The 26207-nt window shown below is 45.2% G+C and overlaps 1 protein-coding gene across 1 annotated transcript in view; it reads right to left on the bottom strand.

The window, feature by feature from the left end:
* EXT2 (exostosin glycosyltransferase 2) overlaps positions 1 to 26207 on the bottom strand; it is a 145164-nt gene that overhangs the window by 83305 nt on the left and 35652 nt on the right. The window contains exon 7 of the mRNA XM_040980143.1: positions 25993 to 26086. Coding sequence (XP_040836077.1) covers positions 25993 to 26086 — 94 coding nt within the window. The remainder of the gene's footprint in view (positions 1 to 25992; positions 26087 to 26207) is intronic.

The raw sequence follows: 26207 nt of genomic DNA, 5'->3' as shown, positions 1-26207 counted from the left end.
TCTATAGGATGAAGATCACATCACCTGTCACACAGAGTGCTAGGATGGGTATTACAAAGTCTTCACTCAATGCAAGTGTGGAAAAGGCAGTCAGCAAAAGACATCCCTCCATCCTGCCTTCTTACTGGGATCCATGTGATGCTTGGTTGCACTGTTCTGGGGTGAGAATAGGCGAGGGAGAGAAGATGGGATCCTACATTTTTCCCAATTCCTGGAGACAGTGAAGAAACAAAACCCTTTAACCCAGCAGAGAACAGAGAAATAATAAAACACATCTTGTGGGAGTGTGACAGAACTCTGCTGAAAAAGACAGTGCTCAGTGCCCCTGCTAATGGCTGAATCGCGAAGCTTCCAGGAAATAGGACAGCCCAGGAGAGTGGGAAAACGTCTGGTTTTGCTCAACACTGAACTCCCAGAGCAGGTAATTCAACATCTATTGAAAGAGCAAAATCCTCTGACTCCATTCCCTCACAGGCATGAAGTGACACAGGCGCTCTGGCACCTCATGAAACTTTTCCAAACCCTCTAAGTACCAATCCAGGAGGTCAGAGGAAAGCCGTCCTTTGATAGTGAAACTGCATCTTATATAACACATTATAAAAGGCACAAGGAAGATGGGGTAATGGATTGAAGTAGAACAAAGGAAGTCTGCTCCTGAAAGGTCCAGCAAGATAGAAATGGGGCAGGCAATGGTCTTCAGGCCATGCCACAGGTGTGTTACACCCAGAGCAGCCAGAACACCTGTCCAACAGTACCAACCCCCTTTGACAACATTAACGACCCGCAAGTAGCATTCAGCAATGGCTTGCCAGGCCTTACAACAAACTAATCACCTTTGTATGGCCCTTTTAATCAGATATTCCCTAATGTGACCCAGATCTAGTGGTTTCATTCTGATATAACAAAGATTTTTTAAATGAAATCCACATAATAAAATGAAAATGAACAAAAAACAAACTAGCTCAATCCCCCAAGTGTCAGTGACACATAACATGCTTAGATCCTGCTCCTTGTCTCCTCTTCCAACCCCTCGGCTCTCTCAACATAAAGGATCCTCCTCTGAGTAGGATGGAGAAAGCCATAGAGCTGAACACATCACAACTGTCTTGGCCCATCCCAGAGCTTGCTGTTCTTATGCAGCCCAGTGGACACAGTGGTCTAAGGGGCTCTCCAAGGGGAACAGGGACCTAGAAATTCTTTCAGCTTGGAAAAGGCACAAACAGAGGCTGTAGAAACTGATACCAAAATAGCCAGAGAGAGCAGCCAAAATGTTAATAAACTCTTACAACTGAGTGTGTATCATCAACCAGTTTAGAAGCACTAGAAAGGGGATCCACATTCATTGAAACTTCTTTTCCATTGGATGTGCTTGAGAGGAATACATATAAATTTAAGGGCACACCCTAAAAACACCAGTTAGGGAGCACCCTGCCTTATTCTTAATTTGCTCATCTGTTGAACTTCTTGCTATTCAAAAGTGCTGGAGGAGAAGAAACTCTCCCAAGCCCAATAACAAAGACCATGGTGGTTGGTTTTAGATTAAATAAGACACACTGAAGAAGAAAAAAGAATTGTCTATGTCATCCATTCCTCACTCAGCTCTAACAAGTAGAGCAAGTCTACTCCTCCTGCCTTGGAGGCTGAAAGAAAGCTAAGCCCAGACCTCAGAACCAAAACCCTGTACCAAACCCATTATAGTAAAATCTAAGGTTAGATGGGGACCCATTACTCTTACTCCCAGACTAACACCCACACACTGAGCCTCTGGACGCTGCTTGGCCAGGCAGCCAAGGTATTCCGTCCATCACCTCTCTCCTAACTTCTGGCAGATAGCAGAATTCCAGCCACTTGAGTAATGAAGTGTGAACTGAGTACAGAATTGTGCCTTGGAGTTCTATGCAATGCCTGTCATGCTTGGATGCAGCACCAGACACAGCCCAAAGAGCCCTACCCCTAGAGGAGTACTCAAAGATGGATTCTCTAGACTTGCATTGGCATCAGGTAGAGATCTTTGCATTAGTAAGTCAGATCCTATTTTGGACTGAAGCAAAGTCAAACTCATACGGGCCTGCTACAAGCCAACATGGAGCTGAGTAGTGCTCGGTGGCTGTAAGACTCAGGTGTAACTCGGCTTAGTCTCAACCTGAACAGCTAAAGGACTTCCTCCTCCCTCAAACACCAGGTAGACAACGAGGAATAAAATTCCAGTTATAAGGCGGAAAAAAAGGGACAAAATTGAGGCCAAGACTGCATCTTGGAATTCAGTGGTAAGCTAGTGAAAGTCAACCCTGGGCAGATGCTAACAATCCAAATCCTCGGGTTAGTGGCTTAGTTTCAGCAGGCTTTCCACCAGCCTTACAGCACTGGTAGCCACAGGACTGTCCACCCATTCCTCCTCCAACCCCAGACAGCACAGTATGGAGAGGTAACCATCCACTTAAGGGAAGGGAAGTGAAGAGACATGGTTCTAAGTCATTGCAGACCAACCTGGGACTGATCTCTCCAAGATGAGGTCCACAGCCAGATAGAATGCTAGGGAGCCTCCATAGGACTGATGATTGTGAGAGACATCTGGATGTAGCCTGGTCTCAGGTAGAAGCTTAAAGTATGGAACATTCTCTTTCAGAACTTTCCTGGTTCACTTTCAGCAACACAGTAATTTCATATTGGGGAAACCTAGGGTAGGTGTGCCCTCTAGTGCTGAAATAGCAACAACACATCAACAGTGGACAACAAATCTCAACAGTGGTAGCGTCCAAGGGCTCAGAGACAGTAACTATGAATGCTAGAATTTCTGGATGGAGAGCTACAAAGTCAGATGATGAAGACTAAGAGAAGTGCTTAAACCTTCAATGCACAGAATATATCAACAAACATAAAGAACTTAAGACTGGCACTGGCTAACTCTTCACCTACAGCATTGGCCTCCCATGTAGGCAATGGCTGGTGTCCCAGATACTCCACTTCTGATCCAGATCCCTGCTTGTGGCCTGGGAAAGCAATGGAGGACAGCTTAAGTCCTTGGGACCCTGAACCCATGTAGGAAACCAGGATGAAATTGGCCTCAGATTGGCTCAGCTCTAGTCATTTGTAGTCGCTTGGAGAGTAAACCAGTAGCTGAAAGATCTCTCTCTTTTTTCTCTCTGTCTCTCTCCTTCTCTTTGTAAATCTTCAAGTAAAAAAAAAATAAATCTTAAAAAAAAAAGGACAACATCAAGAACTTTCAGGTTACCACGGCCTCACCTAATAAGCAAATTATGTCCCAAACTGGCTATATAGTAAATGATATCTACAAATTTTCAGATATAGAATTCAAAATAGCTATTTCAAAGAAACTTAGCTTTAAGAAAATACAGAAACAACTCAATGATTTAATAAAGAAACTTTAAAAACATGTACACACAATCTTTAAATAATCAAATAGAAATCTTTGAGCTGAAAAGTAAACTAAGTGAAATTAAAAACACAATAGATAGCATCAATTGTACACTAACTCAAACAGAGAAGAATTAACCCAAAGACAGCATACTTGGAAATAGACAAAGAAGAACACAGTGGAAAGGAATGAAAAAAAAAAAGCTCACTTTAGGACTGCATTAAAAGAGCAAATATCCAAGTCAATGGATCTCAGGAGGGGTTAGAGAAGGCCAAAGGTGTAAAAACCAGAAAATTCTCCACCCTCACAAAAACACAACTATGCAGGTAGAAGAAGTTCAAGCTAAACCAAATATACCAAAGTAATACTATAATCGGCACTGTAAGGTTACAAACTGAGAATTCTCGAAGTTTCACAAGAACAGAGCACACAAGGGTGAGCCGATTTGCCTGACTAGGAATGTGTAGGTAGCTACCTTATAGACAGGAAGAGAGTGGGATGTGACATTCATGGCATCAAAGGAGAAAAACTGCTAACTATACATACAGTACTCAAGCAAAGTATCATTTAGACAGAAAAGAGAGTTAAAGGCATTCCCATAGAATCAGAAGCTGAGAAAAGCTATTGCCCCCAGATACATCCTAAAAGAAACAGCCAAGAAAGTCCTGCAAATGGAAAGAAAGATAAACCAAAGAAGGTACAGCTGACTGGTTGAGAGTAACTACACAAATACAGCATGCTCTAGTGCTGTAAAAATGGCACATAAACTACTTCTATCTTTAGTATTTAGACTAAAAACAGTAATAACTACTTTGATATTCTGAGACAGACAATACAGAAAGACATAAAATGAGAAACTGAAACAGTAAAATACTCCCAGCACATGGTCCAGAGTCTCCTCATGTCCCCTGCACTTGCAATGTTCCAGGGCCTCCTGTCCAGAGGCCACACGGTACTCCATAGCTCCTTTTCCTCTTGACCTGCTCCAACAGTGACAATGCAAAAATCAGGAGCCTGATGACCTTCCCTATGGCCTCAGGGGTCAGAACAGAGACCCACCATCTTTATCAGACAGCCCCCAAAATCCAAACTAGAATCCAAGCATCCTCATTTCTAGTTGAGTTTTACTAGAAGCTATCCCACACCACCTTTTTTTTTTTTCTTTTTGAGGGCAAGTTATTCTTTTTTGCTTTACTCCATTTTTATAAACAGTTGAATGACAACTTACCTAAACTTAGAGAACGAAAAGAATATCAACATAGCCCCTCTAAGGCACTTTTCATGAACAGTGTTGTGGGGTGAAGTTGGGAGGCTTTGTAAGCCTGCATTATGCCCATGTTATCAGTTTCTCTGGAGGAATGGGAAAAATCACAAATATTTGGTATACCTTGACTCTGGAATTCCAGAGAAAGTAATAAATAGAACCTACATTCTTTAAAATAAAAACAAATGAGGTAATACATGGGGAATGCATCGACATACTGTAATCTTTGTCCTCTACCTAAAATACATATTTTGCCTATGCACTTACAGTTAAAATCACTTGCTATGTAAAATATAGGTGCTCTTCCTTTCACCCCTGGAATTCAGAGGCTGTTTTGTTTGCCTCCTCTTAGAAGTTCCTGCTGCCTGTGGAGACATTTTCTTACTAACCAGCACAATCTTCCCCACTTCAGCCTCATCATCTTCTGTTATTAAACACAGCACCTCACATCTCAGTTAAATACACACTGGAATTTTACACCAAAGTCGTAGACACTGATCCACGTAAGAACAGCAGAGCTCCTTTCACAAGTTTTTGGTGGCTGTAGCTATATTTTATTTCCCCACCAAGCACAGCTGTAATCCAGAATGTAGTGTGGCACTCAGGGACTCCAACATTCATCCCCTCTATTGACACCTAACAGCCCACAGAGCCTGTGACACCCAACTAATACATATCCACAGGCCATTCAACTCATCATGCTCTGATAATGTGGGCAAATCACTTTTCCACCAGCCCAACAAACTCATGACCATTACTTGGCACACACACACAAAATGATACATCTGATAAAGAACTGTTACCCAGAATATACAAAGGACTTGTAAAAGTTAACAAGATGATAAACAACCAGAATGCAAAACATACACCTTACCAAAGAAGATGTGATACAAGCACACACATGAAGCAATGTCCAGCACCATGTTTCATTAGGAAGTTGCAAATTAATAGGAGATACCAAAGCACACCTATTAGAATGGCAAAAATCCAAAACATTGACAACACGTAATGCTGGTGAAGATGTGGGGCAAGAGGACGCAGAAGACAGTTTGTCAGGTTCCCACAGAGCTTTACTCTTACTGAATGAGCTCACAGCTGTGCTCTGTGAAACTCTAACATATTAAAAATCTATGCCCATACCAAAAAAAAAAAGGCTACACATGGATGTATAGATGTTTAAAGCAGTTTTACTCATAACTTCCCAAACTTGAAGCAACAAATTGTCCTTCAGTGGGTGAGTAAATGAACTGTGGTATATCCAGACAACGGAATATTATACAGTGCTGAAAAGAAACAAAATTTCATGCCATGAAAACACATAGAGAAGCTTAAATATGTATTTCTAAGTGAAAGAAGTCAGTATGAACAGGCTACATACCACATGGTTTCACCTCTACAACTTCAAGAAAGACAAAACCCCAGATACAGCACAAAGATCCACGGTTACCAGGGGTTGGGTGAAGGCAGAAATGAACAGGTAGAGCACAGAGCATTTTTAAGGCACTCAATGATACCACACGGTGGACATGCACCATCACACATCTGTCCAAACCCACAAAATGCACAATGCGCAGAATGAACCCAAACGTAAACTTTTGGGAAACACAACTATAGGTTCCGGAACGGGAAGTACCACTGTGGGGTACAATGGCAACAGCTGAGGAGGTAGCCTGTCTAAGGGGTCATGTTACATTGCTAACTCTCTGTATTTTCTTTTCAGTTTTGTTGTGAATCTAAAACTGCTCTTAAAAAATGGAAGCTTGGTTCTTTTAAAAAATCCCATCTGTATTTCAAAGTTCATCTCCTTCTCGAAACTACCCCAAGACCCTTCTTTTCTAATTCATGTAACGCTGAAGTTCTCACAATAGCATCATCTATTCTCCATCCCTCTCTGTTACAAGCAAGCACACTTCTCTTCCCAAGTAGAACACACACTCTTTGTTGGCAGGCCCAGAAGTGCAAAATTTACTAGCTCCTACCTGCGGGCAAGGATTAAAGAAAACAGCACATAAATATTCCAGTGTTAGGGTGCTGGGTTTCTTCGGTTTCTCACAGCTTCTTGACACTGGAGTCTGAACATTCTATTGAATAAGGCCTGAGTCCCAGAAAATGGGAATAGATTAGGTGATGAACTCTATCTTGATTGTCAGAGAAATGTTCCCAGCCGCAGCAAAATTGACTAACTTGGCTTATCTATCACAAACAGTGCTGCTTTAGAACAGCAATACAGAACCATTCTTTAAAAAGACTTATTTATGTGAAAAGAAGAGTGAGGGAGAGGGATGGGGAGGGAGAGAGGGAGAGGCAGAGCCAGAGTGAGAGATTTCATCTTTTATCCCTTGGTTCATTCCCCAAGTGGTGGTAATGACTAGGGCTAGGCAAAGCCAAAGGCAAGAGTCTGTAACTCCATCCAGGTCTCCTGCATGGGTGTCAGGGACCCAGTCACTTGGGCCATCCTCTGCTGCCTTCCCAAGAGCATTAGCAGGGAGCTGGATTGGAAGTAGAGCTCCAACATGGGATGCTGGTATTGCATGCCATGGCCTAACGCACTGCACTACAGCACTGGCCCCAAAGCCACAGCTCAGGGCCTCATATCTTAGTGAGCCCACATTTGCTCCCCTGTGATCCCACACAGAACCCAATCATCCTTGCTGGGAATCAACCTCTCCTAGAATTTAACCTTAATTTTCTTTTTTTTTTTAAGTTTATCTCATATTTCCAGCCTTCTAAAATATTAAAATTCAGAGTCCACAGTGGGTTGGCCTTTTTTTTTTTTTTTTGACCTGTCCATGGCACGGTCGGTCCCAGTTTATGGGCAGCATTTTTGTTTGTTTGTTTTGTTTTGTTTTCTGGTTTTTTTTGTTTTTAATAGCACTCTCTACCTAAGTAATGAAAACAGGGAAAAATCCACCTTAACATGAACCATTACTGAACTCTTCTCTTTCTCACCCTTCTCAGGACTCTGAAAACTTGCTTACAACCTGTCTCACTAAGTTCCCTCTTGGTCCACGCCCGGCATCTCTAGGAACCATTCAGCCTCCTGCCTCCTGTACTGAGATGAAGAGGCTTCACCTCATCTTCTAGGTCAGGCCCTCCTAGGATGGTCCCCCAGTTCAGAAGAACTCTCTGTAGTGGTCACAGCCCCAACCCTGTAGGCCAAGCTGGATATACAACAATTTCCCCTTTGTGTGGCCTGATTTCTAGGAGTTCTAGACTTTACTTTCCCATGCTAAGCTCTGAATCAGTCAAAGGTCAGCAAAGTCAGTCCACAGACCAGTAGTCAAACCTGATTCTTAAACAGAGCTGGCTGCAACCTGCCCCCCGCCCATCATCCCCAAAGGCCCATAAATAAACACATGTCATCCATTTCCAAGTAAAGTGTTCCTTCCTTTCATCTCCAGCCTCAGTATTTATATTTATGGGGGGCGATTAAAGAATTAACATGCAGCTAGAGTGACCAGAAAAATCAAATAGTGATGGCATATATTCCTTAATAATCGGAAAAAGTCTGAATGATGAAGTCCAGGGCAAAACTTCCCGATAGCAAAACAGTGTACTCACCAAGTTCACAAGAGTTTTTAATTAGACAAAGTGGTTTCTTCCAAGGGCCAATATGCATTTACAAGCTCCTTACACGCTTGCGTGGCATCGGGTTACAAGGCTGACTCTATAAAGTTTGAAGCCCTGAGTTATCAGAGAAAGGATGTAGAGGGAGGAGCAGTGCCTGGAGCACTGAGAGTCAAGCATGGGGATCCCCAGCTCCTCTTTAAGAGTCCAGAGTGGAGAAGCAAAGCTGGGGATAGGGTGTAAACAGAAAACAAAAGCAAGAATATACACCCTATAGCCCATCTCCCATACAGGAACATCTCTGAAGCCATATTCTCTCAGGTACAAGACCGAGGACCCCGGACAAAACATGAAAAGGTGACTTTCATGCTCACACTTAGTTAGCCTCCAACATCTGACCTCAGGTGACAGCTGATGTCCGTTACCATCATGAGGAATCTAAGACCCAAGTAGACAGTGATTCATGCCTGTTTTGTTAACTCGTGCATGGCCAGCGCTCACAACCATGCTGAATATACAGCGTGGGCTCAACGTGTCACCTGCTGCGCAAACCAGCCTGCGTTCTGTACTGGCCACTGGTCTAAGTGCTTTACTTGTATGAATTCATTTAATCCTTACAGTTCTAGGACATTATCCCTACTTTATGATGAGACGATTGAGCCGATGACAGGTTCATGGGGGTTACTGGTCCTGCTTTTCTCTAGACTTCCTGATGTAACTCAGCTAACACCAGAGCAGCTGTTGTGCTGTGGTCCTTAGAAAAGGAATCAATCAAGGACTATAAGATTCCTCATGTTTGGCAGAGTTCAACTTTTCCAGAAGTCTCCTTTCCCTAGACATGGTCCCATGTGCTCTTAGCTAATTTAAGAGAGGCATTTAACCTCTGACCTCATACAGTGGCAATGGCTGTTCCCAGTCTGCCTTGAGTGATGTTGTAAGACCCTTCTGGGAATAATAATAAGCAAGAAGTTTCCTCAACAGCATTTAGGGAGTAGCTGTCCAGGCAACACAATACTCACCTTCACCCTTGAACTTGTTCCTCTGTAACTGTTACACCTGTACAGCTGGAATCTAATCCTTACTAAGGAATATAAAAACAAGCAGACAGCGGAATGAAGATGTCTGAAGGCAACGGACTCACCAAACATCATGCACTGGAATCTTGAAAAGGACAGAATGACGAGACATGTGTTCAACCACCATTCCTGCTCCTGCCCACTGCTAGCACTCAGGTGTGCTTCTCTATGGCTGCGACCAGCAACTCACACGTCACCCTGAAGAATGCACATCACCAGAAAAGTAGGCGTTTAGCTGCTCAAATCAAAGAAACTACTTCACTAAGGATGAAGCTCATCTCTCAGGTCCACAGACAGGTTAAAGGCCCCACTGATGTCAATGAACTGTCCATAGCAAAAAAAAAAAAATGCAGAGTACAAAAAAACAGCCAATGAAACACAGAAATTCGCCTGCCCAGGTCTGGCCCGTTAGCATGAATGCACACGTTGCGGCTTGTGACACAGGTGTGTGGTGCTAGTAAGCTCTGCTAACGGGTCAGTAGGAACAATTTGAGATATCTGCATGTCTCACAGAAGGAAAATACAGGAGCTTCTGTGTCTCCTTAGGTTTATAAATAACATACACTCCGGGCTATTGGCCAAGGAGAATACCAAGCTCTGAAAAACACACATATGAAATAGGTATGACCAGGAACTTAGTATAGCCAAACAGATCAGATTTCTGGCATGGAAAAAAAAAAATTAAGGGGGCTATCACTTTGGTGGTGGTAAGCAAAGCTGGTGTTGCCTAGATTGTGTTCTAGCTAGTTCCCTTCTAATGGCCTGGGAAAAGCAGCAGATTATGGCTCAAGTACTTGGGATCCTGTGACCCAATGGGAGCCTGGATGAAGCTCCTAGCTTTGACCTAACTCAGCCCTGGCCTTTAGAGCTATTTGAGGAGTCACCTAGTGAATGGAAGATCTTCTTTCTCACTCAAACTCTTATCCCTTAGTAACTCTGTCTTTCAAATACATAAAGTGAATCTTGAAAAAAAAAATTGGGGTGGGGGGAGCCTGGTATGATGGTTCAGAGACTAAATCTTATCTGAAGCCAGGAGCCAGGAGCTTCTTCTAGGTCTCCCACATGGGTGCAGCATCCCAAGGACTTAGACCATCCTCCACAGCTTTCCCAGGTTACAGGAAGGGAGCTGGAAGGAACTGGAGCAGCCAGGATATGAACTGGTGCCCACATGGGATCCTAGCATATGCAAGCAAGGACTTTAGCTACTAGGCTACTGTACCAGGCCCAGATCAATCTTCCTTTTGCTGGTTCACTTCCTAAAGGGCCAGAACAGCCAGTACTGGGCCAGGTTGAAACCAGGAACCAGGAGTTTCATCTGGGTCTCCCATGTGGGTGTAAGGGTCCATGCTCCTTTGTTTCCACAGGTGCATTAGCGGGGAAATGGAGCAGCTAGGATTCCAACAGGCACTACAGACTGCTTAACCCACTGCACCAGGATAACAACTGCTCCTTTTTTCTTTCCATTTTTTCATTCGACGGTATTTATTTGAAAAGCATAGAGAAATGAATGTTTGCAGTTTTGTGTGTCCAGGTTGTTCACTGCGGACCTCTTAGAATGAGGCAGGCAGGCAGAAAAAGCTCCTGCTTGCTGGTTCACTCCCTAAATGCTCACAACAGCTAGGGCTGGGCCAGGCTGAAGCTGGGAGGCAGGGACTCAATCTAGGTGTCCCCCATGTAAGGTCAAGTATCAAAATATGGGTGCCTGCTGCCGTTCAGGGTGCTCATCAGCAGGAAGCTGGAGTGGAAGCGGAGGTGAGCCCTGATCCCAGGCACTCCAATTTGGGATGGAGGTGTTATGGTCTCAGGCAGCTAGTTCAGGGTCACGAGCTTGGAAACCACACCTCCCCCACCTATGCAATCCTTTCTGCTCACAAGTGAGTCAAATAACACTCTCACCTATCATCACCTGGAACCTGAGGCAGTGGGGAGAGGAAGGGGAGTGCTACTGCACTGTTGCCCATGATGAGGAGGTGGTCTCTCTCTCTCTCTCTGTCACATGCTTCCGTTGCTCTAGCACTCTGACTCTTGATTTCCCTAGTGCCCTCTTGCTCTCTGGCTTCCTGTGGACAGACTCTGATGACAGAGAGAGCCCTTGAATATGGCCCCTGTATGTCTATATCCCTCACCCTCTGTTCATTACTTGAGCAAGTCAGCAAAGATGAAAATGCTAAGATGTTCTGTATTTCTAATTTGTGTGCCTTCAAGAGTTCAGGAGAGGCTTAGCAATAATGTAAATGGGGGCAAGAGGAGCCAGGAAGAGTTGAACATTTGCAGTTTTGTAAGTGTGTCCAGGTTGCTCACTGCAGGCCTCTTAGAATAATTTATATTGCTGGGGAAGCTGGAATATAGTCTTCAGTTTAGCAGACGGATTTCACAAAGACCATTTTTTCTTCTCAGGGTTTTGAATCAGACTGGATTGCCACTGTGACTTTTCATTGGCTAATTTCTGTTCCGTTATCATCAGATGAACGGCTGTAATTTGGAAGGGGAGACTCCAAACATGCTGGTGGTTCCTGGAGTAATATGTGCTGCCATCACCAAGCTTGGCAAGCAATGACTCGTTAATGCATCCTAAACTTGTCTGGTGTGATCTCTCTCACTCTGCAAGAGTGGCATTCCCACAAGTGTCTTGCCCACTGTAGTAAACACCCTTCCCTAAATCCTCCCTTTCTAAGATGAAAATATCATGGACAGAAGAGCCATTTTCTGTTCAATATTTTTAGAGTGGAAAATTTGATTTCCTGCCAAAGAAGATACCTGGAAATCATCTCATATCCCCAGGTCTCAGAGTTTGCCTCTCAGTACCAAATGCTTCATGCCTGGGCCTCAGGTAAGAACCCAAGCAGATGTGGAGCCAGCCATGTTATCGCTGTCTCTGGCGGGATCTCATTTCCCTTGTAGGAGAATTGGACACAGGAGGGCAGGTAAAACACACCTGCTCTGTTCCAGGCTGAAGGGCTTTGATAGAAAGCACAGATGGGACATGTGAGCCCCTGGGACCTTCTCCATGGCCTCATCATTGTCAGGGAGATCTCTCAGAGACCAACAGTGGCTTGCAGCTTAGACGCTTGGGTATTGGACAAAGAAGAAAAACTGCACAAAATAAACACTCCTTGGGGAAAGTCAGAAGAATGGGGGTTTGGTGGGGGAAAGAGCCTGAGGATACGAGAGGTCTTAAAAATACTCCTAGGGAATGTTCTAACATGGCAACCTCCTGTCCTCTGGGAAAAGACACAGGTCGCGGAGGGAAGGGAGAAGGCCGACTCATGTTTCCTCGTGTGTGACAGACAGCTCCTGAAATAGAAAGCCATAGGTTTCAAGTCTCAGGGGTCTCACCTTCAAATATGTCCGTGCTCTAAGGCAGGATCGGTTTTCCCAACTGCTGAGACCCTGCTGGGAGAGGGGTCCCAAGGAAAACATACGGCTCTGCCTGGGAGCCTTTGAGGTGGCCGGAGCCATGAGGAGTTCAAAGGCAAGGCTGGCCAGCGGCTTGCACTGCCAAGAGCCACAGAGGTGAAAGGTTACTAAAGCAGGAGCCGCTAACCAATAAAACTGTGTTTGGTCAAGCCTCCTCGGCAGAGTCTAGGGCTTCATGTCTGCTGGGCCCATCCTGAGTCAGCCATACCTCTGCCTCCCAGCAGCCGACCTACTCTCTCTCTTGCCTGCTTCCATACAAGAGTTGAAAGGCTGGCTGGGAATTGTTTGTCAAAATCTGGCATCCAAAATAAATAAATAAATAAGGGCATGAATTGGGTCACCTAGCTATGGAGGAATCTGCCTGGGGTGAGGTTTCCCATGTTTGCTATGCTAAAACCACGAGAAAGAAAGCATAGGTTTGTTTGATTAGAGAAGGCAAAAGTAAAACAAGCCTCGCTCCAACTAGACTCACTTGAAAGGACTGTCCCTTTTAATTAAAACACACAGGCAAACCCAACATGTGAAGGGACTGAGGGGACAGTCGTCCAACAGACAGACCTCAGGGGTTCTCTGCACCTTAGAGCCATCACCATGACATGCGGGATACAGCAAAGTTCCCTCCCCTAGGGTATGGTCCACATGGTCAAGCCTCTAGAGAATACCAAGGAGACACTTTGGGGAAGGTATTTTACTTTACTGGCAGAGAGTACTATCTAGCTCCCATAGCAGCCCTTCCCACTATTACTACGTGTTCCCAAGAAAAAGGAAAATGGAGACTCTTGCGGTCTTGTGGTCAAGGCCACAACTCAATGGTCCACCTGACCAGTGCACACAAGTACCCTCTAAATTGTGTCCCTGCTGCAAAGCACTGTCTTTGGAATACAGGATATTGGGACTGGCCCCGCTGGTGGTCCTGAGAGAGAACTCCCCTCCGCTATCTGTGGCAAGAGATTCCAGCAGAGAGAAAGAAGTGCAGAGCAGTAGCGGACAGGAAGGAGCAGCTCTCTGTCCCTGTCTCTGAAACTGAGATGGTAAGAAAGGGTGAGCGGTTGCACACTGACATTTATGGAGGGCCTGGCTTCCACAGAGCACTCAAGGAGATTACTGAAGGCTTAGCAATGTGGCCTGAAAGGGGTAGCAAACAGCTGGGAATTTTCACCAGGGGGAGGCGCATGAAATAACTACACTTGCTATGTGCACAGTTTTCACGTCTTTTCTTTGCTATTTCTCACTTGAGTCATGGTACCTGTGGTTCATGTTAGTAGCAACCATCAAATGTGATCCCTGTCCTCTGCCCGGGGAGCCTATCAGAACTGGAGGGTGTGGCACGTGCAGTTTGTCTACCCACCCCTTCCTCCCTAGTTCTAATCCCTCCCTCAACTCTGATACAAATCACCATGGGAGGGATACAAAGATCTGTGCCAAAGCACTGCCACCTGGGACGTACACAGCCCATAGCCAAATGCCTGATTTGAGTCTTGGCAACTCTGCTTTTGATCCAGCTTCCTGCTACCGTGCACCCTGGGAGGCAGCAGGTGATGGCTTAAGTACTTGGGTCTGTGCCAGACATATGAAAAACATCAATAGAGTTCTGGGTTCCTGGCTTTGAAGTAGCCCACCCCTGGCTGTTGTGGGCATTTGACAAGTGAACTAATGGAGAGAAGATGATCTATTTCTCTTTCTGCATTTCAAATAAAATAAGTTTTTTTTTTTTTTACTTAAATCATTACCCTGGTTGATTAGACAGTTGAAATCCTTTTCTTCTGTGATTTCCAATATGTCAAAAAAAATTCCACAGCATATGCTTGCTGATATGCCATATGCTAAGTTACCTGTAACTTGCTAGGAAGAGTGATTGTGAGGAATATCAATGTGGTTACTCAGAGCTGGTGAGAATCCAGCGGAGTTATTGAAGACATTATTTAGACCACCCACGTACCATCAGCTTCTAGCTGTTCTCATCCCTGCATATCGAGAGGCTACTCTGCTTTATTCATCCCTCCATCTGTATCTTTCAGCCACAAAGGCTGAAAAACTCAAAGGCCTTTAGGAAATACAAATGATACACACGTGAGGTCACCCAGATCTGATCAGATGAACCAAACACTGGAAACACTTCAGTATGCATACGGTCTTCAAAACTTGAAACTCCTTGCTCCATTTAGTATATTAAAAAAAAAGAAAGAAAGAAAGAAAGAAAAAAAAGAGGCTAGAATTGGGGGAGGGGTGGCAGACATTTGGTTTAGAACCAAAGCTACCAGTCAGGATGGCCACGTCTGAGTTCACACCCCAGCTCCATTCTCTGTATCAGCTTCTACCCAAGTGCCGTGTGGGGGTGAGACACACGATTGCTACCCGCATGGAAGATCTGGACTGAGTTTCTGGCTCCTACTTCCAATCCAGTCCAGCCTTAGTCTTATGGAGCTAGATGAGTACACTCTTTTTCTCTATTTAAAAGAATAATAATAATGCTTTTTAAAGTATTGGAATCTGAATTATGAGAAGTAAGCTACTTTCCTGCTATTCAAGTCCCTATCAGTCTGGGCAGGAAGTCGTATCTAACGTAACGAGCTAGCCCTCAGGTTTCTAAGAAAGTGGTAACTGCATAGCCAGCCATGCTTCCCAAGAAGCTATTTTTATACCAGCCCAGATCTATTGGATCATTAACAGGTTTAACTGAAGACAATGAAACAAATGCTGCCACAGCATTCTACATGAAATTGTAAGAGTAAAAAGTATTGCAAAACCTCAAATTATGCCAGGCCAAAAATAGTGAGACAACTCCATATTCTCTCAGCTCTGCAATGCTGAGGAAGACAATGGCTGTGAGTATATTATCTAGACATTTATATACAGAAGTCCTCTATTTCTACTGTTGCCCATGTTTTCATGTTATAGTATCCACAACGGGTTAAAGTTGTGCAAAGAGATAAAATGGCTTATTATATGACTCAGATATTTACTGAAGGCTTGAAAGCAGAATTTTCTAAAAAACATATCAACACTTGATAATTTGCAGGCTGCTGTTTTGTATACCTAGATATTTTTCTAATGTAATGAATTCACAACTCCTATACTGCATTTCCTGTAACAAGCACTTATGTTTCAGAAACAGCTGGCAAATGATAGTGCTCCCCTATGGGACACCAGCCCCCCAAAGTTAGGCAACTCTTACCGAGGCAGCAAATTAATATTTAAAACCTTTATTAGAGAGGCCATTTCCTGAAACAATGTGCCATACTGGGACTCATTGCAAGGGATTAACCCATAATTAGCTTTAGAAGCAGTTATCAAACTAATGCCCTTGGAGAAAACAAGCTGTTCCAACCACAATGACCTTCATGCAGTGAAAAATATCCAGGATCCCACGTGAGGATTTCACAAAGTCTATGGAAAAAAATCACATTTATTTAAAAAAACCACTTGCATAAAAATAAATACATCTTTTAATTCCATTTTTCTAAAATGAAAAGAATGCAAAAAAAAATTGAAATCCGTATATAAATAAGGCTTTCATAAAGCTCACGGAGCAGGGCTGAGGTTTGAGGGGGGGTATCTCAGTTTGCACTGGGATGTCCACGTCTCATACCAGAGTATTTGGGTTTGAATCCCGGCTCCGCTTTCAGTTCCAGCTTTCTGCTAGTGTGTACCCTTAGAGGCAGCAGGCAGGGGCTCAAGTCCTGGGCCCCTGCTGCCTATGTGGGAGACCTACCCTGAGTCCTCAGCTTCCAGAGTTGCCTGGGCAGTTTCAGCAGCTGCAGAATTCTGGGGAAGAAACTAATACACTGGAGCTATGTATGTGTCTGTCTCTCTCTGCCTTTCGAACAAAATAGATAAAATTTCAAAACTATGGAAAATATACAGTATGAAAAATTTTTAGGGACTTAAAAATTTTTTAATTTTATATGGATTCTATGAATTTAGCATTTAATTCCATTATTTGCCATGAGCTTTCTGAAGTCCCCACAGGGATTTAGGGGCAACCTCCAATAGACTTAAATTATTTCATCTGTTAAATTACACTACAAGCAACAATGCCCCGTTTGCTGCTCTGTTTTAGTCAACAGGAAAATATGAACACGTAATTCAACCGCTTTGGGGATTGGGGCATTTTGTTTGGTTTGCTTGTCCATTTGGTTTGGAGATCTAATTACTCTCTCCCCAGGAGCTATACAAATAATAAATGAATCAGTGTGTTTTACTGTTCGCTCAGGGACAACCCCCTTGATCAACAGCTATATATGTTTGGTTAACCCACTATAAAAATTCCTTGCTTTTCCCCTCATCCCCAGGTTCTGACTACTTTACATTTACAAAACTGCTCATGTCCAGATGACTTGAAAAAGGAAAAATAAATGTTCATGCTAAAAGCGGGGAACAGAGTCGTTAATACATAGCCAGATAGAGATATCCCCAGGAGGTGTGCTTATCACTACAAATCTCTTCCTAAAAGGTAGAAGAACCCTGAGCAGGAAGTCAGAGAGTACATTTTGTGGGTCGAATATGAGGTACCCCCCACCTCTGCAAGTCCAGGTTGGAAAGCTGAAAGGAGAGAGCAAGAATGCTCTTTGGAAAAAAAAAAAAAAGCCTGGAAAAACATTCTGGGCAGGAGATGCCAAAGACCTGAAGCTCCCATCAAGCCACTGGCCTAGGTCCAAGTAATGGTTTTTCCTTCCCCTCAGCTGTCTGCTGCAAGAGATTCCAGCAAAGAAAGAAAGGAAAAGTGGCAGGCAAGAGCGAGCGGCAGCTCCCCGTCCACTGCTCTGTAACTGAGACTGGGAAGAAAAGCCAAGCACCGGGGCTGACATTTACAGAAGACCTGGTTTCCAGGAAGCACCCGGGGGATTACTGAGGGAGGAATCTGACCTAAAACGGGCAGCAAACAGTCTGATAACTGTGCACCAGAGCTGGAGCTGATACAGACCCGAGGGCAGCGACCCAGCCAGCCAGACTGCTTGTGGGAAGGACTCTGCACGCCAGCTGCCCTAATCCTGCCCCCACTCCTCTGCGGATGCGAGAGGTACCAGCGCAGTCGCATTTGCAATCATTGGATAAAACTTAAAACTCAAGAAAAACTCCTGCCTGGCCTGCCCGTTTCCCTCCTCTCCGCCCCAATCCACAGCCAAAGATGGGGTTCTGGACCCACAAAGGTTAATCATCTCCTGGTCTTTTTTTACCTACAAATCACTGCTCTACCACCCGATCCCTTGTGCCTGGCCGCTTTCTCCAATTTTAATATCAGAAGTTTCACACGCTGGCCTGAGCTCTTGGACTCGGCAGAAAGGCCCATATAGCTGTCAGCAAACTGATAAGAACTTTAAAATGACTGCACAGGGCCTCTTTATAAAGAAGAGCCAAAGGAGCCCATAAAGAAAAAGGGCAGGGGCCACGGAAACCAGCCGCTCACACTGTTTTAACGTGGCATTAAAATGAGCTGCAGATTTATGAGAGTGTTTTTAGCCCCTGGCCTGAATCATCTGGGGGCTGGAGCTGGGCTCCACTCTCCAAGGGGATTTTAAATGCAGCATGGGATGCGGCTGGAAATGGATGGGGGAAGGGAGGCAGGGTAGCAGACTAGAGGAGAGGGAAGGGGAGAAACAGAGGGCCATGGAAGTGCACCCCTGGGACCTCTTCTCCCCGAAGGACCGGCCCCACAGCAGCTTCTAGGAGACAGCCAGCCTGGACCCTTGAAACTCACATGAACTTTTTTGAGTTCAGACGCATCAGACTCCATAGCAATTCAGCTGTTCACTACCCAAACACCAATTCTGACTTATTTATTTATTTATGTAACAAAATGAATAGAAATCATGACTGAGCAGAAAACAGATTAGAAGAAGGGGTGTGAAGAAAAGACTTGGAATAATTTTTCCTCTCCCCACTGGAAAGGTGAAAAAAAGTAGTAGTACAATAATTTTATTTAAATATGACACTGTACTTAAAAAAAAAAGTCAGCTAGGAAATCACTGATTTTTATCTCCCTACAAGTCATTCTGACCCTAACAGAAAGTCAGAGAGGTGACCCCGCTTTCCATGCCAAAATGTAAACAATACACCCAAACCCACAGGAATATATTATGCTTTAAATTTCCAAGCCCAGAAGCAAATGCATAACACATCCATGCGGGAAACTTGGAGCAGTTACCAAGATCCAGCCCCACTCACCCAGGGGCTCCTCGCAATACTCCAATGCAGACCTGGTCCAGCTGCCAGCAGTGGCAGCTGCCAGCAGGGTGGGCGGTGGGGACCAGACCCCACAGGCTCTAAGCTAATGATCTCCTTTAGTCCACCCAGCAAGGGGCATTCTAGAATCTTATCAGCCCCAGTTTCTAGAGAGGAAAATGGAAGCCTGGGAAAATTAAGAACTTGCCCTTAGTCACAAAGCTGCAGACCCACAAAGCTTAGATTCACATTCAAGTGTTCCCCATTCAAAAGTAAGAAACATAAATACATTGTGTATGACTTCACGGTACTGAAATAACAAACCATGTATAATACTCCCTGATAAGTGTCCCCTTACATAAAATGTCGGTCTTGACCCACCAAATTGATTTCATGATCTTATAAATCATTACAGTTAGTTTGGAAGATATAGTAGTACATAGTTCAAAGACATGTTGAAAAGTCACCAGCCAGGGAGTCAGCTTAGTTCCCGCCCCACGACACCTTCTCAGGCTCACCTGAACTCGGAGGCTTATCTGTCATTTGTGAAATATGAGGAATGGCTTCAATTGCTTCTCAGATTCCTTCCAGCTCTCGGGTTTCGTTCTGTCTAAATTGCCTTCGTTAGACAGTGTGCCCCCTTTCCTCACACATCTTGTTGCAGGCCACTTGTCATCTACCCTCCCTCCGTTCCAATCTTCCACAAAGTTCTTTGCTGCCTGCACACAGCACTTTGCAGCCAGCCTGGGTCAGCTGCACCTGGCGTCGCCAGACTGGCTGCCCTCTGTCACAGCTGCAAACCTCCAGGTGGCAGTGGGGACCCCTACAGCCCATCCCAGACTCCCAACACTGAAGATGCTTTTTGCCTCCTGATTTGCTCCCATTTCAGGGGCCATGCTGATGGCATTAACCCATCTGAGCCCTGAGGTGGCCTAGGAGTTAAGGTGGTACTGGCAGTACCCTTCCCAGCAATCCACAGGCCTTCCTATTTTTAACCCCCTATCAGTACGTCTGTATAATAGCAGGAGCAAGGCAGTTGTTTCGTATGGGGGTGATTTGATTGCTTTGCGGTATGAAATCATGAGCAGCAAAGCTTGGGAGAGCTGCTCTGGGAAATGTCAGAACTGGCCTCCCAATGAGCTCCATGCCCCAATCCAGACTTAGGGCCGTCCACTATGCTGTGAGGCTAGCCTCCAGCCAAGCCAGAGCGGGGCTGCCAGGGAAAACTCACCTTATGTTCTCTCCATCTGGACTGTGAGGATTTAAATCTCAGAAGCTATACAAAACAACAGCAAGCCCAGCCAGAGCTTAAAGACAGAAAAATTTATTTACAGGCTCTGGTGCGCTATAAATTTGAGAGAGTTCTATTAAGATGCTTTTCTTGGCTTCCCATCAGATACATGGTAAAAATCTCTTTCCAATAGGATTCTTAATAACAAAGTTAAAAATAACTTTTAAAAAGGAAAAAAGAAGAAGAGGAAGAAGTTTAGAAGTGGAACACACAAAAATGCTCTTCCTCCAGAGCTCCGGTTCTGAGAGTTCTGATTGTATCCAACGTCAGACAGCGTGTGCTGACCGGGGCCCATCACGGGATGGGCTGACACACCAGGGGAAACCACAAACCCAGAGTAAACAGAGCTACTGAAAAGGCAGGAACTCCAGAATTCCACACAAGAGATTGCACCCATCACATGTGGCCCGTCCCGCCGGCCTGAGAGCTTTGCTCTGCATTAAAATCACGGCTGTGTGTGTCCCACGGGAAGAGTTGGGTCAGATCAGCATGCTCTGCTCACCGAGATACACTCCAGTCGCTTTCTCTGGGTGAGGACAGAAGCAGAGGCCGGATACCCAGCATGGGGCAGGGAGGTACACAGGGGCAGGACAGCTTGAGTGTGAACTGGGGAGTATGTGACAAATATATATATATATATATATATATATATATATACATATATATTTATTTATTTAAAGCTCTGAGTTTAATTGACATGTATTTTTAAAATTCTCAATTTCATAGCACACATGTGGTGGAGGAATGGCGTGGATAAGAATGACAGACACTGTGATACCAATTCTAGAAATCACCAGAGCACTCTTTGGTGCCTTCCTCTCTTGCATTCCCAGGGGTGTATCCAGGACTAAAGCTCTCAAGCTTCCTGCTTTTGGAGAAGACTCTTCAGTAAGGGGTCACACTGAACTGCTGGGAAGAGGGTGCTGAGTTCCGCCTTCCAGCCAGGCCCAGCAGCTCTGTGGGCCTCGACATGCACTCCCTGGCTCTCACAGCGGGAGAACTACTTCATGGTTCCTGATCCTCCATCCAAACAGTCAGCTCACTCTCCCAGTGCTTACCATGCTCCCGTGCTGACAGTCTGCTTTGTACACTGCACTATGCGGGGCAGGGGGTGGGGGAGACGGACACAGATGGGACTGTCATGGCCATGATGGCAGACCTGGGCAGCTAAGTGTTTCTACAATCTTCAAACATCACAATCAGAAAGCACCACAAAGCACATGACGAAAGATCCAAGATTGGAAGAATGTATACTCTAAGCAAAATCATCGTACTTTGGCTGGCTGCTAAGAGCTGGCTGAGGCAGCATGGTGTACAGTAACATCTGTGTCCTCGCTTTTAAGATGCCCTACCCCTCCCAGTTTGGGGAGGAGGGACGATGAAACAGAACCCATGGCCAATGGTCTCAGTGATAGAGCTGGGGAGACTCAAGCCACATCAGAAATCCAAAGCAGGAAAAGCAAGGCAACATGGGTTTCTGGGAGTTAACTTCTGCCATCTCACGACACAGCTGGGACCCAGGGAGGCTCACGAAGCTGCATGTCCTCATGGCCCATTTGCTGAGAGCGTTGGCCCTCAAACAGCCTCCTCCCTCCCATTTTCAGCATACCACCTGGGAGCTGACCCATGGCAGAGAACGCTGGCTGTATAGTCTTTGACCCCTTCACATTTGTAGTTTCTAAACTACTCTGGTGATAGACACTGAATACCAGAAATAAAACCCACTATGGTAGGGGCTACAAATAAAGTACGTGACCCCCATTCTGTGGCCCATCCTGCCCAGCTAGCAGGAAAGGGATTTCCTTTCTGCAAGTAGAGTGTTTCTGTCTTTATCCTCATCAGTCCATTCCATGCCCAGCACCTCTTTGCAGCGCAGGTACTTGGTATGATTAATGGGAAAACAGGAAAGGGACACTGAGATGGGTTCTGTGTTACTGAAAAGACACGGGTCTCTTCACATTGCCCAGAGTGCCAAAGACCACAGAGAAAAGAAGATGCTGGCTATTTCTGCCTCCTCAAAGGCTCCCAGTACAAAGAAGAGTTCAAAGGTAAGGCGGGCTCCTGACTTCCACCTCCTAGTGTGGCTGCGGTCAGAGGTCACTGCTGGTGGAGCCACTGGCCAATAAAAGAATGTTTGGAAACTCGTCTCGAGAGATAAACTAGGCATCAATTTTAACCTTCCACCCTGTGCACACAAACAGTCCTAGCTACACAAGGAGCGCCTCCCCAACCTTCCAGAACCCTAGATTGAGTGCTTTTCCTTATGACGCAAGCAAGACTTGAGATATAAATGTTATACTCAGCTGCAAACTTCTCTTTGCCTTCCAAAGCAAGAAAGACAGCGGACAAAACGCCTCACCTTCAAGGTCTACCTCAAATGCTGCCTCCCTAATAAGTCCAGCCTGCCAATTTTCCCCACTTCCATTTCAGGCGCCTGAAATGCTTGGGAAAATGGGCACCATCTTGTCAACTTGCTTTGCACTTAACACTCACACCTCCAAGGAGAGGACTAGTAGCTCTCTGAGTGAGGGTTTCAGACTGCTGTATTTTCTGCCATGATCTCTCTTTGGGGAAAAAAAATTTAGGGTTTCAATAAATTAATTAAGCTCACAAGCTAATTAGCCCACAGGACAATAAAAGGCCAGCTGATTAGCTGGCTTTATATTGTTACAATTACTATTCTCTACTCATTTAGGGAAGTGTTTTTAATTACCTCTACAAAGGCCATCATCTCTCAGGGCTTGTCTGCCATCCTGTGGCCCTGAGATCAGTGACAAGACACACGTATGCTTTTCCTCCAAAGTCTGGTCTTGTTACCTGGTTTTAGCCTCTAGCCTGGTTTTTAACTTTATGGCTGCTTCACCACCGCACCCAAGGTCAACTGGGGAGTGCAGTTTCTTTTTCTGGTTCCAGTGGGATGCTTTCCTGCCCCAGTTCATTTGAATTCTCAAGTCCTGACAAGGGCTGTCCCTAGTGCAGGCACTGGGCAGACTGCAGCCCCTCTATTCATGCTGCCGCAAGGGACTTTTTCACCAAGTTCCTGCCCCACAATTCGAACCAGCTCCAAAATGCTAACTTGAGCCCTTCCAGCGAGCGTAAAGTCCCATGCTAAGTGCCATTTCTCCTGCCTCCAGCAGACCTGGTCTCCAGAGAGTCCTATAAGGTCCAGCCGAGCACTAGCGGAGCACCAAGGGACTCAAGGCTCTTGCATTTCTGGGGAAGATTTAAAGGCCCAGATGGAAAAGGCACCACTTAAAAGCAAATGGAGACCTCTGCTGGCTACAGTGCTCTGTGCAGCCTCCTTAAGCCACAGCAGTCTCCACAGGTCCCCTAACTAGCATCTGGGGCGCTAAGGCAACAAACCACAAGGCTCCCCCAGCAGCCTGTGCCTGGGGGGAGATGCAAACCTAAGTGCCCTTGGGAGAGTCCTTTAAAGACTTCACAAAAGCAGGTAAATGTTAATTCTTATTTTATTTTTGTTTTAATCTTACTGTTTAGTGACTCTCATTACAATCAAATTAACAGAAGGTAAAAGAAGATGCCTTGTTATAGAACAGAATACCACTCTCCCATCCTGGAGAGATGAGACCTTTACCACTGACAGTGGATGTCAATCAAAGTAACTGCGTGCCCCACTCCCGCCTACTGGGTGACAAAGACAACATCCAGTTGTCCCAGTGTGAGGGGCAGGGGTGGAGTGGGAGAGTGTCCATTGGCTCCCCGTAGTGCTTGAACCTTGTTGTCCTTTACACACCACCGGGAATTCCTACAACAACGTTATCCCCTATCTCGCTGAAAACAGTCCAGTCTAGAGAGGGTAGGGCTAGAGAAGACAGGAGGCCATGTGAGGAGCAGAGAATGCTCCGAGAATGGGGAGTAGGATGGCAGGCATGAGAGCCCCATCAGCAGGCTGCTTGGGGAAAGAGGGCGGCAGCAACTGGAAGAGCCCCTTCCTTCTGGGAGCAGTCACCATGGAGTGTCCTCTCCCGGAGGGGTGGTGACTGGCCCTCGTGCCAGGGGAGTTCAAGGAAAGACGAGATGACCACTATTAATTACTAATGCCATTGAGGAGAGTGGCCAAGGCCTGAGAATGTCATAAGGTTTTTAAAATAGCTGTACAGAACACAGGAGATGGAGCCAATGCCTTCATTTAATAAATGAGGAAATCCAAGTCTGGCCAAGCAGACCACAGGGACAGAATGAGGCTCAAGCCCAAGCCTTTGATCTCCGAGTAAATATGAGCTGAAATAACTGATAAGTATCTTGCTTTAAAGGACCTGCCTTCATTCCACGTGCACTGCTCTACAGCTCGGAGTCGACTCCTGGGAGTGACCAGGGCCTGGGGCTCCAGCCACCTCTCACGCAATAACAAGTTCCTGTGATGATGGCGGGTTCTCTGCTCTGAAAATCACATAACTCTCTCCTAGCGTGAGGATGGTGGAGGCAGAAGGTACCTGAAAAATCTTGCTCACGTGTCTCTTCTGGAACTTTTCTTGACCTTTTTAAAACTAAAACCTAGTATCAGGGCTCACATTGAGATGCAGAGAGTTAAGCTTCCACCTGTGATTTCAGTACCCCACATAAGGTCAGTTTAAATTCTGGCTGCTGTACTCCCCAGTTTCCTGCTAATGTGCCTGGGAAAGCAGCAGAAAATGGCCCAAATACTTAGTCCCCTGTACTCACATGAAAGATCCAAGAAAGCTTCTGGCTCCTGGTTTTGGCAGAGTTCAGCCTTAACCGTTGTGGCCACTTAGAGAGTGAACCAGTGGCAGGAAGCTCTCTCTCTCTCTCTCTCTCTAGCTCTGCCTTTCAAATAAATAAGTAAATTTTAAAAAAAGATGGTGTTGCCTATGAGTCTATGTTTGCTTATGAGGATAGGCAACAATATCCTAAAAGCTTACAAAGAGAACCCCACCCCTGTGAGTCTTTAAGAAGCATTTTTTTTTTTCTCCATGAGTTTTAAGGACCTTGGTCTAGAATGAAAAATTAGAGACTTCTGCACTGACTTTTCTGATTCACTAAAACTCAGATAAGGTCAGTAGCTAAATAACATCAGCGAAGGCCAGAAACATAAAACAAACATGAGTGAAAACTACAGAAGGCCTCAAATCAATGTATGGTTTCTTTTCTTCTCAGACAAGAATGCTGCATAGCTGAGTCTATGACGGCTTGGACAAGGCATAGAGTTCACCGTGAGAGAGGACATTAAACCCTTCCCCTCCTGAATCTACAGGCTTAATCACGGTGAGACAAGAAACTCAGTCAATAAACAGTGGACCGAATACCTGCACTAACTCTCACCATGCCTTCAGCCAGGGCCTTTTTATCTTTTGTAAACATACTTCTTCCTGTTTAAGCATTTAAATGTGGAGCTGACACTGTGATGCAGCAAATGAATCTGCCATCTCCAGTGCCAGTATGGCACAGGGGTGCCAGTTCAAGATTCAGATGTCCCACTTCCAATCCAGCTCCCTACTAACCTCCCCAAGAATGCAGCAGAAGGAAGATGGCCCAGGTGCTTGGGCTTCTGCACCCTTGTGGGAGAGCTAGATGAAGCTCATGGGTCTCAGCTTTGGCCTGGCCCATCTCCTGGCTGTTAAGGCCAACTGGGGAGTAACCTAGAAGATGGAAAATCTCTTATACTCTCTCTTCTTAATTCTTTCAAATAAATAAAATAAATAAATAAATCTTTAAAAATACATGAAGCATTAAGTCTGGCCCGTTGATAACAGTGAGGAGATTAACTCACTGCTATACATCTATATCTGAGCAATACAGAGGAATCCAGCACCACTGTGTCACCCCCCCATACCCGGGCATGGCTGCTTGGCACTCTTACCTGTCGCTGCATTTCTTGGATTTGTCTCTGGGGGATGCTCTGCAAAATCTTGTACATGTCAGCTATCTTTTCTTCTGGGATCACCACAGATGCTCTGGGGGACGATGGCAAAATGAGTGACCCACACAGAGACTACAGCCCACACTTTCAGTAGTCCCTCAGCCCTCTCAGCTCTCCCCACAAGCTTGCTCTCTCTCTCTCTCTGTCTCTCTCTC

The sequence above is a fragment of the Ochotona curzoniae genome, unplaced genomic scaffold, assembly GCF_017591425.1.
Source record: "Ochotona curzoniae isolate NIBS_2020 unplaced genomic scaffold, NIBS_Ocur_1.0 contig_3432, whole genome shotgun sequence".
Taxonomy (NCBI): Eukaryota; Metazoa; Chordata; class Mammalia; order Lagomorpha; family Ochotonidae; genus Ochotona; species Ochotona curzoniae.
This window is presented reverse-complemented; position numbering and strand designations above follow the sequence as displayed.